At 46.3% G+C, this 14669-nt stretch overlaps 1 protein-coding gene across 3 annotated transcripts in view; it reads left to right on the plus strand.

Annotated features, from left to right (window-relative positions):
• B4GALT6 (beta-1,4-galactosyltransferase 6) overlaps positions 1 to 14669 on the plus strand; it is a 65004-nt gene that overhangs the window by 32996 nt on the left and 17339 nt on the right. For 2 of the 3 annotated variants that reach the window (XR_004345512.1, XM_032603574.1), the window contains exon 4: positions 9770 to 9894. The exons of the other annotated variant lie outside the window; for it this stretch is intronic. Coding sequence is in view for 1 of the 2 variants with exons in the window: in XM_032603574.1 (XP_032459465.1) it covers positions 9770 to 9894 (125 nt within the window). In the remaining variant the exon portion in view is untranslated. The remainder of the gene's footprint in view (positions 1 to 9769; positions 9895 to 14669) is intronic. 3 annotated transcript variants of the gene reach the window in all.

A 14669-nucleotide genomic window follows, 5' to 3' on the forward strand; every position in this document is an offset into this window, starting at 1 on the left:
GTGGCCACAGAGGTCGGTTCAGAGGCTGAGCCGCCAGAGCAAGGCCCAGACCACTCTGGGCAGCATCTCCTGTTGCCACTTGGCAGAGATCACAGCTCCGATCAGACGTGCCCAGAGGTGCCACTCCTGGGGTCCTTAATGCCAGAAGCTTCTGCCAGCACTTTTACTGAAAGACAGTTTTGCAGAGTGCCCACGTCCTCATGTTCACTTCTGTTTCAGAGTCACCTTCGGGTGCATCTTGTCACTTGACTGCTTCTCTTTGCTGGAGAGGTTGGGAGAGTGGAGAGGTAGCTTCTTCCTCTGGGAGGCAGGACTCAGTGGCGGGCAGTTCAGGCCCCTGAAATGTGTTCAGGTAAAGCTGGGTGTCCACAAACATGACCCACGCATGTCTACCGACACAGGGGCTTTGAGAATGGCCCCGGGACTTCCATTCTCAACAGGCAGGCCCGGTGATTCTTAGCCACTCCACCAAAATTAATCAGCTGCTTTATTAGGAGACCATAGAGACAGGAAAAATGTGGAGACAGCAGAGAGAAGCTGAAGCCAGAACTGACTGGCTTTCAACTCTGACACTGCCAGTCATTCTAGGTGACAGTGGTGCTCAGGGTGTGAATGTGGAGCTGGGTGTTACATGCAGGATGTCCAGGGAGAGGAGGGCACCTCTCGGTGAATGTGGCTGCATATTGGAAGGTGGTTCGGCTGAAAGTCGTAAACTTCAAAGGAGGTAAATTTATGAAAGAAGGAAGTAATTAATTTTTGTGAGGTGTAGGTATAATCTGCAGAGTACCTTCATATATGCCTCACCCCCAAGATTGTGGACCTCAGGAAGTAAGCACTGAGCACAGTTTGAAAGGAAGAACAGTGTTTCACTTAAGATGAGGAGTGGAGGTGCTATTCTAGAAAAGACATTGAGATGCAGTGTATGGAAGCTTCTTGGCAACTGAATGGTTCAAGAAAACACATTGGAAAAGGCCAGAGCGGTGTGTGATATACCATATTTTCTTGACAAACCACATCATTAATTTTTTTTTGCGGTACGCGGGGCTCTCACCGTTGTGGCCTCTCCCGTTGCGGAGCACAGGTTCCGGACGCGCAGGCTCAGCGGCCATGGCTCACGGGCCCAGCCGCTCCGCGGCATGTGGGATCCTCCCGGACCGGGGCACGAACCCGTGTCCCCTGCATCAGCAGGTGGACGGACTCTCAACCACTGCGCCACCAGGGAAGCCCCTGTGGGACATCTTTTGTACGAATGTCTTAAAGGCATATTTTAGCACCTGATGGAGCCAAGGTTTGGAAATGCAGGGAGGAAGGAAGCAGAGGGAGGGGAGACGGGATTCGACGTGGCCAGCTCTGTCATTCCTAATCATCTGTTCATGCACCCATTCGTTCGTTCATCCATCCATCCATTTATTCAGTCACCCATCCTGTGTCCAGGCATTGCCCTTGATGTTGGAGATGTGTGACTAAAAAACCACCCTGTTTAGAATACTAGGATTTGGTCACTTCAAGAATAATTGAGTAAGAAGTTGTTTGTGTAGGTAGACGTTATACAATTGCAGAAGTTGAGAAGCCAAAGGAAAGCATTGGACGTGGGCAGTTTCTAGTGGTGGCTTCAAAGGCGGCTGTGTGTGACTGGGGGCAAGATGACTCATGGAACCTTTCAGCCTCTGAGCTGCCCTCGGTCAGCCGCCCAGAGGGTGGGGGAAGGGATGTGCCACCTTATCGTAAAAATCGTTTCTGGGCTTCCCTGGTGGCGCAGTGGTTGAGAGTCCGCCTGCCGATGCAGGGGACACGGGTTCGTGCCCCGGTCTGGGAGGATCCCACATGCCGCGGAGCGGCTGGGCCCGTGAGCCATGGCCGCTGAGCCTGCGCGTCCGGAGCCTGTCCTCCGCAACGGGAGAGGCCACAACAGTGAGAGGCCCGCGTAACGCATAAAAAAAAAAAAAAAAAAAAAAAAAAAAATCGTTTCTGACTTCGGAAAAGAATTCACCTGAAGGGATATTTCTAGAGGAAATTCAGGGGTTTCTCTGACAACGTCATCAGGTCTTCGGGCAGTGCACACTGGGAACCCTGAGGGTAAAATACTGACAAGAGCCAGAGTATCCAGAATTTAGATACCAAAAAATACAGGTAGGCCCCAAACTGAGTGAAGTAGTCACTGAAACCTGTTGATTTATGGAGAAAACAGCTCTTTGGCTAGAGATGATATGCCTTACATTTTTTTCTTACATTTCAAGTAAAATTTAAATGCAGGTAATTCATATGTATTGAATATTTGCTATTTTAAGAATTATACTTTAATAGAAAAACTAATATCCTAAACCATGTCATGTGATATGTTGTAATCTACACAACCATAAACTTTTGATTGGGGCCTGTGCTGTTCCAGACGGATCCCAGGCCAATCAGGTCCCACTTCCCAAAGCAGGAGGCATCGTTGCACGTCTTTATCTATTCCTCTATCAATGGGCAATAAGATTGTTTCCATGTCTTGGCTGTTGTAAATAGTACTGCAATAAACATTGGGGTGCATAAGTATCTTTTCTCTGGATACATGCCCAGGAGTGGGATTGCTGGATCATATGATAGCTCTATGTTTAGTTTTTTAAGGAACCTCCATGCTGTCCTCCATAATGGTTGTTTACATTCCCACCAACAGTGTGGGAAGGTGAAACACTTTCTTGAGTGAAACCTGGAGGGGACACCTGGTAGGTAAAGGAGATGAGAGTAGCCTTAGTGGGTGCAGTAGGGAGGAAGGACTTGAGGTCCTGACCACAGGCTCACCTCGAGAGGTTCTTTCCACCGAGGGTAGTTTGGAAACTGTGTCACCACTAGCTCATCTTCTCCGTGCCTCTTCCTGGCCACTCTCTATAATATGCCCCTTTCCCTTCACTTTCTCTGCACAGGAAGTAAGTATTCTAATACCATGTGTTGACTAGCTGGAGCTGGTATATTAAATTAAAAATTTGCAGATTATGACCTGTTTGAATAAAGGGGCATGAGCCCGCCACACGTGGTTGGCAGGTAGCTCCCTCAGCATCTGAGCTCCCGCTTTGGGGAAGTGGAACCCACAGGGTTGTTTTGATGGAAGGTGCAGTTTCAATACACCCACACCAAGGAAGTAGAGTCATAAGCTTTCTTACTTAAGGATCCTGGGAGCTGCGGAGGAGGATGCAAAGGGCTGGTGGGAAGGACAGTCTTCCGTCCCAGGAGATGAGAGCAGGGTACCAAGCACCTGTTTCTTATGAGGTGGTTGGGGCAGAGGTCACAAAGTTCTCTTGGCCTTAATTCTAAGTGGTTGTTTTTTTTGTTTGTTTGTTTGTTTGTTTGCGGTACGCGGGCCCCTCACTGCCGCAGCCCCTCCCGCTGCGGAGCACAGGCTCCGGACACGCAGGCTCAACAGCCATGGCCCATGGGCCCAGCCGCTCCGCGGCACGTGGGATCCTCCCGGATCGGGGCACGGTCCTGCGCCCTCCGCATCGGCAGGCGGGCTCTCAACCACTGCGCCACCAGGGAAGCCCCTAAGTGGTTGTTTTAAAAGGTGCCTCTGGAAAAGCAAAGTGGGAACTTACGGCGGGAATCCTAAACTCGAGCCCTTATCTAAATGTCCAGACACTGGATGTGAGCAGGGTTATCGCACTGTGAAATGCCTAGGCAGCAACTCAGAAAAACAAAAGTTGTTTTTCTCGTCACAGTTGATCCCGTGATGCCTCATCATTAATCTTTAGGGAAGATCAGAGGCAGTCTCTGGACGGTGGAGATAGTAAAAGCCCCTGGCAGGGTTTTGATCTCTCAGCACATGAAACATTTGAGCAAAGCAAAAATGCCATCAGCAATATCACTAGACAAATGACAATTTGAAATCCTGTCTGTAACCACTCTCCCCCCATTAGCTGGGGTCTAGCCAAGAAGATAAATCAAAGCCCTTGGATAAGGTTAAGATAGGTATTTGATGTAAAACTTAGGTGAGATTGTGGAATACTAGTACCACAGCTCGGGCCATCTTTTGTAAATTTGTCTGAGTTTGTCCAGAATGATTAATATACACACAGCAGGTGGTGCCCCTTACAGCACATACACCTCCTTCCTGGGCCAGTGAGTAATCTAGAGCTAAACGGTTACCCAAGCTGTCTGTGCTAAAGAATCACACTGCTGCTGCTGAGCTAAGGCTGGCCTTTGGTCTAACAGCCCAGAGTGCTCGGCCGGCTTGGCTCCCAGGTTGGGGTTTGCTGTAATGACGTGTTGTTTTATGCTCAGTGCAGGGTCACCTTGAGGCGCCTCAGTCCTGTTGAGGGTAGTAGCAGACCTACTCCCAGTGTAATGGGGGTGAATGTGGCAGGCTTTGACATGAGGGGGCAGAGAGCTGAATTGGGGGTGTCTGTTCAGTGACGTGAGTGTTCTCAGAGAGACTGAAGTGCCCTGGAGTGAGCAGACAGGACTCCGGGGTGCGGGGGAGGTGGAGGGAAGGAGAAACGCATGGAGAACCACGTGTGTGACGACACCGGGGCCTGGGACCCACAGTGGGCACAGGCTGCGGGATCAGGGAAGCCAGAGGAGTCAGGGTTCCCCCCCGGGTGGCAGAGCTGCAAGGCCCAAGGTGGTGGGGATTATACTCCTTGGGACCAGGTGTGGGTCCTGTTCCTCCATGTATGTGGTCCGGGCATCCATACCCATGTCAGGAAAAGGTAGGGTTAAGGGGCCACCACTAAAAGATTTTTAAGAAAGGTTGTTCCAGTAGTGACTTCTTCTATCCTACTTGCTGTGCCTTGTAATTTACAGGGTGCCCTTCATTTATGTTTGGAGGGTTCGGGGAAGCAACGTAATTTGGGCTTCAGTGTCAATGAGAGCATCCCATTGGATAATTAGAGAAGTGAACAGGTGATTGTCCCCAAGAGGAGGGACAAGCTCGGGGAACTGCAGGGTCCCTAGGACAGGGGCCTTGGTGGCTGTCACTCTCACAGATCAGGGTGTGGGATCCTGGGTTCTGCTGCTGGGGCGGGAACATTCTGAGAGGTGACAGCATCATCCTTTGGGATGGGACCACAGTCTCCTGAAGAGCCGGCAGCACCTGAACAAAGGCTTCTAATTTGCATTCAGCTGTCCCGAGATTAAGTCATCAGGGACCCTGATCTCTGCAGCTGCCAGTATGGAAAGCTTGTTGCTCATCTTATGAGGGAGGCCGAGCTTCTTCCTTCTGTCTCTGTGGGCTCGGAGGCTTGGAGGGGTCTCTTTCTCTGTAAACAAAGCTCGGAACCAGCTCCAAAGACCCCTAAGAGCCAATCAGTGCCCTTCTCCCTCTTCTTTTGAACGAATTTTTCTAAAAAGTCTTGCATTTCTGTCATGGTATAGTTAGGTGTCTCTGTTCCTCATTCACACTGGCCATCGTTGGATGTTTTGGTATGATGGATTGTAACAGGGAATGCCTGGGACAGAGGTCGCCTCTTCCCTAACTCCTCTGCTGCCACCTCCCATTCTAGGGGGTCCCAGTCAACTGCTGAGGGTCAGGGTCCACCTCCACCTCCACCTGTGCAACATTAGCAGATGTATTGGGGCAAGCTCCAGGCCCCGAGAACATAGTAGCCTTCACGACTTGGCATGTAGATATGCCACTGTGCTCCATAACGCCCAAGCCATGGGGGTCTCACAGGCTTCTAGTAGTTTTTTAACATCCTCTGGGGACGTGGGAGGAGCCGGTACCAAGCGCTTGGGGCCCCACTTTTAGCAGCATGTGATGCGCTTGCCTTGCAGCGTTTTGCCTCCCGGGTGCCACGATGGCCCTGATAGCGCTGCCTCCTCAGGGGTTAGGCCGGCTCCCCAGGCTCAGCACCCGGTCCTGACATGACACAGTGGGCCCAGCAGCCGGCCTGCCCCTCCGGCTCCAGGGCCCTGGGGAGCTCTCCTTGGCTCCCAGTACATCATAGCCTGTCCCCCAGCCCTGTCCCTGCGTGGGGGAAAGAGGCAGAGCCTGACCGTCCAGGTGAGCTCACCTTGGCCCAGTGCCCAGACTTGCATATGTGATGGTCGCCAGTCACCTCCACACCTGACCCCGAGTGGGGTCTCCTTTGGAGGATAATGGGAGACAGAGCTGCTTCAGACTGGGGCCTGCTGGCTCGTCTCTGCAGCGAGTCTGACCTTTTACAGCACCGACAGTTTAGGGTGGGGATTCTCAGCAGAGCCTGGTGGCACAACACGCAACAGGGCAGCGCAGCGGCACTGACTGCCGGCCAGCAGTGGATCCTCCCAGGGAGACTGAGCGGTCTGGAGGGGGAAGAGAGCCACCCGCAGCTCCAAGGCACTGGATGGGCGTACAGACTGTGCCCACGATCCCGTCCTCCTCTTCAACTGTATTCAGCAGCTGGAGCTGCTGTACTGAATTAAGAACATGCGGATTATGACCTGCCGTGTGAGGGGCACCAGCCACCCTTACTGGTTGGCAGGTAGCTCCCTGGGCATCCGAGCTCCCACTTTGGGGAAGTGGAGCCCAGGGGGTCATTCTGATGCAAGGTGCAGGTTCAGTACACCCACACAAAGGAAGTAGAGTCTCAGGATTTACTCACGGATCCCAGAGGGGGCCAGGGCACAGTGAGGCGGGGGAGTGCTGTCCTCCATCCCAGGTCACCAGCCAGCAGGAGATGGAGAGCAGGACAGCAAGCACCTAGGACTTACAAGGTTGCCGGGGTAGAGGTCACTAACTTTTTGCGGGCTTAACTCTGAGTGTTTATTTTAAAAGGTTCCCTGGGAGAAGCAGAGCAGGCACTTAAATGGTGGGAATCCTAAACTCAAGTTCTTTCTTTTTTAATAAATAAATTTATTTATTTATTTATTTTTGGCTGCGTTGGGTCTTTGTTGCTGTGCGCGGGCTTTCTCTAGTTGTGGTGAGCAGGGGCTGCTCCTCACTGAGGTGCCTGAGCCTCTCACTGCGGCAGCCTCTCCTGCTGCGGAGCACAGGCTCTAGGTGCGCAGGCTTCAGTAGCTGTGGCTTGCGGGCTCTAGAGCGCAGGCTCAGTAGTTATGGCTCACAGGCTCTAGAGCGCAGGCTCAGTACTTGTGGCGCACAGGCTTAGTTGCTCCGCAGCATGTGGGATCTTCCCAGACCAGGGCTCGAACCTGCGTCCCCTGCATTGGCAGGCAGACTCCCAACCACTGTGCCACCAGGGAAGTCCCTAAACTCATGTTCTTATCTAAATATCCAGACCCTGGGTGTGAGCAGGGGTATCCCACTGTGAAACGCACAGGCAGCAACTCAGAAATAAGTGGTTGTTTTTTCAGAGAAACAAAAGTTGTTTTTCTCATCACACCCTGCTGCCCCCCCACCCCACCTCCACTAATTAGTGTTTATTTTTCTTTCCCTCTCTTTCTGATCACACACTTGCTGTTTCCAGCGGTGGCGCTGGCTGTCCTGGAGCCTGTCCCCCATCCCTTCGTACCCACCCCCAATAGTGATGTTGCTATTACTCCTGGCATGACGGCCTCATGCCACTGGGTCATCTTTGGCCTTCAGCCAGTAAGATATTAAGATTTCAGATCAAAGAGCAATAAAGCACATAGAAAAGCTGCTAAGGGTCTCTGAGGAATGTGAATGGGGGGGGCCGATGGAGAGGGAGGTGAACTTTGGGTGCCTTGGGCATCAGGGATTGTAAGTGATGGACACCAGAGGCCCTGTCTACTGAGGAGAAAGATATAAGGCCTGCCTCTTAATTTGCTGGCACATGTGTGTTCAAGATGAAAATTAAACTGCAAATGATACTGGAGAAAACTGCTGACAATAATGTTGGTTACAGCTCTTGAAGCTATAAAGCTGGAAAAAGGCAAAAAAATTGGTTTAAAAGTGCATAAGGAATACCAACTTCAGTTCCTTATATGAGCGGCTTATTATTTAGCCTAATTACTATCATTTTAGGAATTATGCATACCATTAAATGCATCAGATTTCTTTGTGTGAATTTTGTCTTATTACAGTGCTAGAGTCTGTTTTGTCAGCTGAGTCATGGTAGTCTGTACTCACATTGACCGATGGATCTTATATTTGATCTATCCTTTCTGTGTAAGTTCCTAGGTTACTCTTTAGGTAAATCTGACCTTTCTAAGATGAGCGACTTTGCATATCTTGTCACACTAAAGGATGGGTATTTCGTTATTAAAGACAGCAAACATTGTCAGGAGAACAGGCAGACATTAGCAGATCGCAGATTTTTTCCTCGCTTACTCTGTGGAACCTAGGCATTTACGTTTTGAAATACTTCTCTCTAGTATGCCCAAGTGCTTAGTGGAAGCCACTGACGGATGTTCCTTCCTACTTAGGATGAAGAGTGGGGATGGGAAGACGAGTGGCTGTGAAACCTTATAGAATAGCAGGAAGAGAGGAAAGGAAAGAGGCTCCCTTGAAGAGGAACTGAGTGCTTTACAGTCATTCCTCAGTATCCAAGGGGGATTGGTTCAGGGACCCCCAGGGTACCAAAATCTGAGGATGCTCAAATCCCTTTCAGTCAGCCCTCCATGTGTGGGCTCTGCATCCACAGATTTCAACCAACCTTGTGGATATGGAGGGCTGACTATATGTGTAGAATCATGGCCACTGAACTCAGAAGACTAGAAATGGGAAACCTCAATAGTTGCTGGTTTGTATTTCATGAGACAAGGAGGTGAAAGAACTTAGTTTTGTTAGTCCTAAGTTCTCTTAATTCTTAGTTGGTTTTTTTGTTTTTGTTTTTGCGGTACGCGGGCCTCTCACTGTTGTGGCCTCTCCCGTTGCGGAGCACAGGCTCCGGACGTGCAGGCTCAGCAGCCATGGCTCACGGACCCAGCTGCTCCGCAGCATGTGGGATCTTCCCGGACCGGGGCACAAACCCGTGTCCCCTGCATTGGCAGGCGGACTCTCAACCACTGTGCCACCAGGGAAGCCCCCTTAGTTGGTTTTGATTGAGGTAATGGAAATGGTTTTCCATCCAAGAGTCATTCCTGTTTCCATGGTATATGTTAGAAAAACTATTAGTAAAAACATTTCTAGGAATACCATATATTTGTTAATTTGGAGAGTGAGTGCTTAGTAGACCAGGAGCATCTTAGAAGTTTATAGTTCTTCAGTTTTGCATGTCAAGGGGATGCATGGTAGGTGCTCAAAATAAATTTGTTGAATTGTGTTTGTGAATTCTCTCTCTGAAGAAATGTCAGTAAAGTAGACGACAGTAGTAGTAGCTAAATTTACTGAATGTGTGTGTACCTTTGTGCCCGGCATTGTTTCATCTAATGGATACAACCACAGCGGGAGGCAGGTATTACCATCTCTTTTTACAGATAAGGAAACTGAGGCACAGAGAAGTTAGATAATTTCCCCAGTACATAGAAGCTAAGATTGAGCTCCCCGTCAAACTTAACTGCTTAATTAACTCTTACGTACTGTGTGTTCATTGTCTCCTGTGTTGATTATGTTGAAATTAAAAACTAGTTTTTAAATACTTGAATAAATTGGAATGATAAGCTACATTGTAATGACATGCAAACATTTCCCAAAGAATATTATAATATTCACCATATTACCCAAAAGCAAAAAGTTTAAGTGCTTTGATTTTCTTTGGCTGATTTACCAAAGATAGTAGGATGACCATATAATTTATCATCCAAACTAAAACTGAAAGGTGATAGTAACAATTATATGGTGATAACAGGAATAAGAGGTACCGTCCCAGCAACTGCATTATGCCATCACCCTACTGATTGTTGTTTGTCTGACTTCGTATTAAAACAATTCTTCACATTTTTGACCTTTTAGGGGGATTCCTCAATGTCAATGTAAGTGAAGTCAGTTTTGATGAAATTCATCACCTCTTCTCCAAGGATTTAGATATTGAGCCAGGAGGTCACTGGAGGCCTAAAGACTGTAAACCCAGGTGGAAGGTGAGGTCCATTTTTTCATAAGTAGTGTGACTGTTACTATGCGTTTGAGGAAAAGTGTGTTTGATTCAGAATATACAGTCAAATCCCTTTGTCTTGATAAATTTAAGACATCAAAATGTTTGTGTTTAATGTGTAAGTATTCACAGTCCAAATGTGAGTTAATCGTGTTACCTGTGAAGCTGAATGGCACCTGTGCGTATACAGATACATGCTCCTGTGTTCAGTCTCTTGGAGATCCTGGTGATAAGTACCTTGCTTGAGATTGGCTTGGAAAACAGATGATTTTTTCCTGTTCTGTTTGGAAGAGAGGCTGTGATTTCTGTGCTTCCCGCTACTGTCCCTAGTGGTTACTGACACCTACAGGCATAGCCCCACCAAGGCCCGGAAACAGTGGTTTCCAGTTGGGCCCAGCATTGGGGTTCCTGAGTCCCAGCATTCTAAAGACGCTGCTCGGCGGTCACTGCAGGACACAAAAAGAACAACTTTGGGCTCTTCTTTGCCTCTGTTTCAGAAGACAGAGCACAGGCTTTTAATCTTTTTGATATATCAGAATCCTACTTTTAATGTTTTGTTTGAAAAACTATAAGGAAGTGGGCCTGCCCCTGCTGCTTAAAAAAAATTGAAAACCATGGTTTAAATTAGAGTTGTTCTCAGTACTGTGAAATTGGTTAATAAGCGCATGTTCATGTAATGTTATGTTTGAATAGGAAACAGCATTTATGTAATTCAAGTGAAAACTACATATGGTTAAATCAGATATTACATCCTGAAGGATTGTGCTGTAGCTTGAATCTGGAAACAATTTTCAGTTCCTCTTTTAAATATCAGTGTTTTGCTAAAATGTTTTGTCTTGTGGTACCAAAAAAAGTCACTCCTGGGAAGGAAAATTGTATGCTGTTAAGCTTATGATAAAAGCCCTCTGACTTAAATGGCCTTGAACTCTTTGTGTTTGGGGATGTTGGGGATGTGTATTATTTACGTCTGCATCCCTAACGTAGAGCTTACCCTCTCTTGTATAAAGGGGAAGTGCTAAACCCAGTTTCGTTGAGTTGAGTTTATGAGACAGATACATGTCTTGTTACAAATTATTAACTAAATGTTTGGGTTTTTTTCCCTCAAACAAGTTGTAAAGCTGCTGAAATGGATTCCAGTACAGATTTTGGCAACACATTCTATATTACAGTTGTTTTATACTATTTCCCAGATCAGATTCGGATAATAAATGAATTTTTTCCTATTTCATGATTGAGTTTCCTCACATTTGTATATAAAATATGGCCCAATTTACATAATGTTACTTTAAAAAATGTCCTGGGCAAAATAAATTCTTTTTCTTACTTGGATGATGAGTATGTACGTTGCATGCTAACAGAAGAAAAAGCATACTCAATCACAAAGGCTGTGGGGTAGAATGGAGATTGGTTCTCAGATGTATATTAATGCATGTGATGTATACCTCTCACGTGTGCACTGTGTGGTATAGCAGTAGGATACGTTGGGATCAGGAAAATTAAGTCTTCTTGTCCTTTCTTCAGTGGTCTACATCAGATGTTGGATTTTAAATTTTAGCGTTTGTTTTCGTCGCATTTTCTAGAGGAGAGGTATATCACACATAAGTAGTTTCTACTTACAGATTCTAGTAGACTGTAAACTCCAGAGAATCAGTAGGTAACAGTATTGAAAGTGAAGTTTCAGGAGCCAGCTAATTCAGGATCTAAAAATTGGCTTATTTTATTTAGGAACTCTATGGTACTGTTGCTCTTATTTCAGTTATGCACAAACCCTTCTCAGAATATAGTCTCTAGTTCTGAGCTACACAGCTACACAGCTCAAGGTATGAGAGGGAATTTGGAGATCGTTCAGAGGTGACCTATCTAAATTAATCAAATAATTTCCCCCCCCACCTCACCCCTGCTACCTGTTTACATTCTAATAATGCTCCATTCTAATCTTGGAACTGAGTTGAGAGAGAAGGAAACAAGAAGTAACTAGATTTATGTGAAACATCTGCTATCAACTTGATTCTTAATATTTGAGGATCTTTTCCTTTTAAAAGAAATACCAACTAAGTTCATCAAAGACCAATTAAGTGGAATTAATCTTCTAAATTTCACCAATTCCTAGGTATTTTGAACATCGCAGGTCGCAGTGGAAGATTGAGCACAGGTCGGGTGCCTTGTAGAGGCAAGATTATTTCTAAAAGGGAGGTTGGCAGAGGAGCAAGGTGATGCTTTTCAGGTCATTAAAGTGAAGTGTTTACCTGTGATGTTGCCCGTGTTCCATTCAGCGTTCAGGTGGAGGCCTGAACCACTTTGGTCTAAAACCTAAGGCTTTAAAGAATCAGGCAACTGCCTGATGGGGTTATCTGCTTGGAGGCCTGGAGTTGTGTTTCTCGTCCAAGGTTCCTCAAAGATGGGTCTTAGCCACGTGTTTCAGAGCTACCTGGGGTGTTTGGTAAAAAAGAAGATTCTTGAACTCAGTCCTCAGACATTCTGATTCTGTTGGTGGAAAGGGACGCGAACCTGCAATTTTTATCGCGTGCCTCCTGTTTAAGAAGCTCCTGTAGGCACTGGAAGTGAGGGGGAGGGGAGGAGGGACCTGAAACACTGCAGGAGAATGAAGGCTTGGCAGCTTCTACTCTGTTCTGTCTTAGTCAGTGGCAGACAGCTAGTGCACCCTGAAAGGTAGGCAAGTCAGAAGCCATGTCATTTAGGGACATCGTAGCGGTAGTGTGCTTGAAGTTTGAAACTAGGACAAAATCTTGGTGGGGAAAATTTATGTAGTCAACATTTTTCTTGCTAATCGCTTCGTGGTGAGTGTAGGAGAAAATGAGCAAGGATGAAAAATAGGTGCATAAATTCAGTAAGATTAGTGGTTTTAAAGTGGGAGCAAAGTGCGTGTGGATAATTCTGCTTGAACAAGAGGTGGTGAGGAGAGATTCATGAAGATGACTCTTGTTTTTCCGAAGGTAATGACCAGATGTTTAGTTCTATCTCCAGTGGAGATGCTTCAACAGGAGAGTGGCTCCAACAGCAGATTAGGACACCTGTAAGAAAGAATGTCCTGAAACAAAGGCTATTAAGTTTAATAACCTTGAGATAAATTACCACAGATTACCGAGATCTTCTCTTCCTAGACAATAAATTGTAAACTGTTGACAGTGACATTCCACAGCCAAAGGAAGGGACGTGCCAAATGAATTTTTAGATGCTATTTAGCTTTGTTTTAATAAATACTTTAGGCATATTCAAAACCTTTGATAACTGTCTCATTAATATGTGGACATGCATTTGTTGTAAAAACGACAGTTTAGCTTCTTTGAACTTGCCGTGACACTGGTCATTTTCTTTCTCTTATAATACTCTCAGTTTCCATATAATATTAAGGAAAAATCAACTCAATATTTTAAATGTTTTATTGAAGAAATTACTGTATTAGGGGCCATGACAACCTTTGTTTATTCTTAGATGTTCAACTGATTACTCAGCCTCATTGTATTTAATATGGGCTGTCTTTAACATGGACTCTGCAGCTTTTTAATAGCGTCTTTCCTTAAATATCTATAATGCGTCTTAACTGCTTTTATAGCCCATTTACATCATAGGCAGCCAACTTGTGGCCAAATTCAAAACCAAGAAGAGCAAGCTCGACCCTAATTTTGCTAGAAGTTATCACACTGATATATTTCAGATAAGGTCAGTGGTAGGGATTTGTACTTGCCATCTAACTCCTTTTTCTCCTTTCACTTTCATAGCAGTTTCCTATCCTAAGAGTAAACTTAGGGGTTCCTGAACTGCTTTGGGAGTTGCATAGATTTGGGAATTCTGTGGAGATGCCAACAATGGATACTGAGGCCTGTCAGCAAGTCTCCTCAGTCATAAGGGAGTGCTCAGCACCAACCGTGGCCATTGTGTGGGGTACAGGAGGGACTCTTTTTTTTTTTTTTTGCAGTACGTGGGCCTGTCACTGTTGTGGCCTCTCGCATTGCGGAGCACAGGCTCCAGACGCGCAGGCTCAGCGGCCATGGCTCACGGGCCCAGCCGCTCCGCGGCATGTGGGATCTTCCCAGACCAGGGCTCGAACCCGTGTCCCCTGCATCGGCAGGCGGACCCCCATCCACTGCGCCACCAGGGAAGCCCAGGAGGGACTCTTAGATGTGGGTTCCGTATTGTTCTGTAGCGTCGTGGTCCTCAGGCTCATAAGCCAAGAGCCACCTTATGGAGCAAACCAAAGAAGAATGGGACCCAGCGTGGGGCTGGCAGAGGCACCAGAGCCCCTTTGGTTCCTGCCACTTACCAAATGTGAATCAATGTAGACATGAAAATATCAGCCTCAGAACAGCCATTGTCTCTTTCTCTTGTCCACTATCTCATCATCATTAAGGGAAAATTAGTGGTGGAGTTTTTAGTTTAGATGTCTTCAATTTTATGAAACCATGTATTGTTCTCTTTTAAAATAAAACTATTTTAATAATTTAAAATTTTCTCTCATGTATGATCCTGGTAATGTAAAATACACAGGTAAATGTTACTATTTTCTATTGACTACATCTAATGTCATGTCCTGATTTTACAGGTAGGATCAGATCCTAAAGCTATGCATTGTCAATTATTTACATTTATTCATTCATCAGTAAAATTTATTTGGTATAGTTGAAATTTTAATAAGTCCCATGTTTAATGTTGTTACATAATTTTCTGTTTAACCAGTTTATTAGGCTGTATTTAAAAATCCAAAATATAGAATGACACATAGACATTGTTATTAGACATATT

This window comes from Phocoena sinus, chromosome 14 (genome assembly GCF_008692025.1).
Source record: "Phocoena sinus isolate mPhoSin1 chromosome 14, mPhoSin1.pri, whole genome shotgun sequence".
NCBI classification, from domain to species: Eukaryota; Metazoa; Chordata; class Mammalia; order Artiodactyla; family Phocoenidae; genus Phocoena; species Phocoena sinus.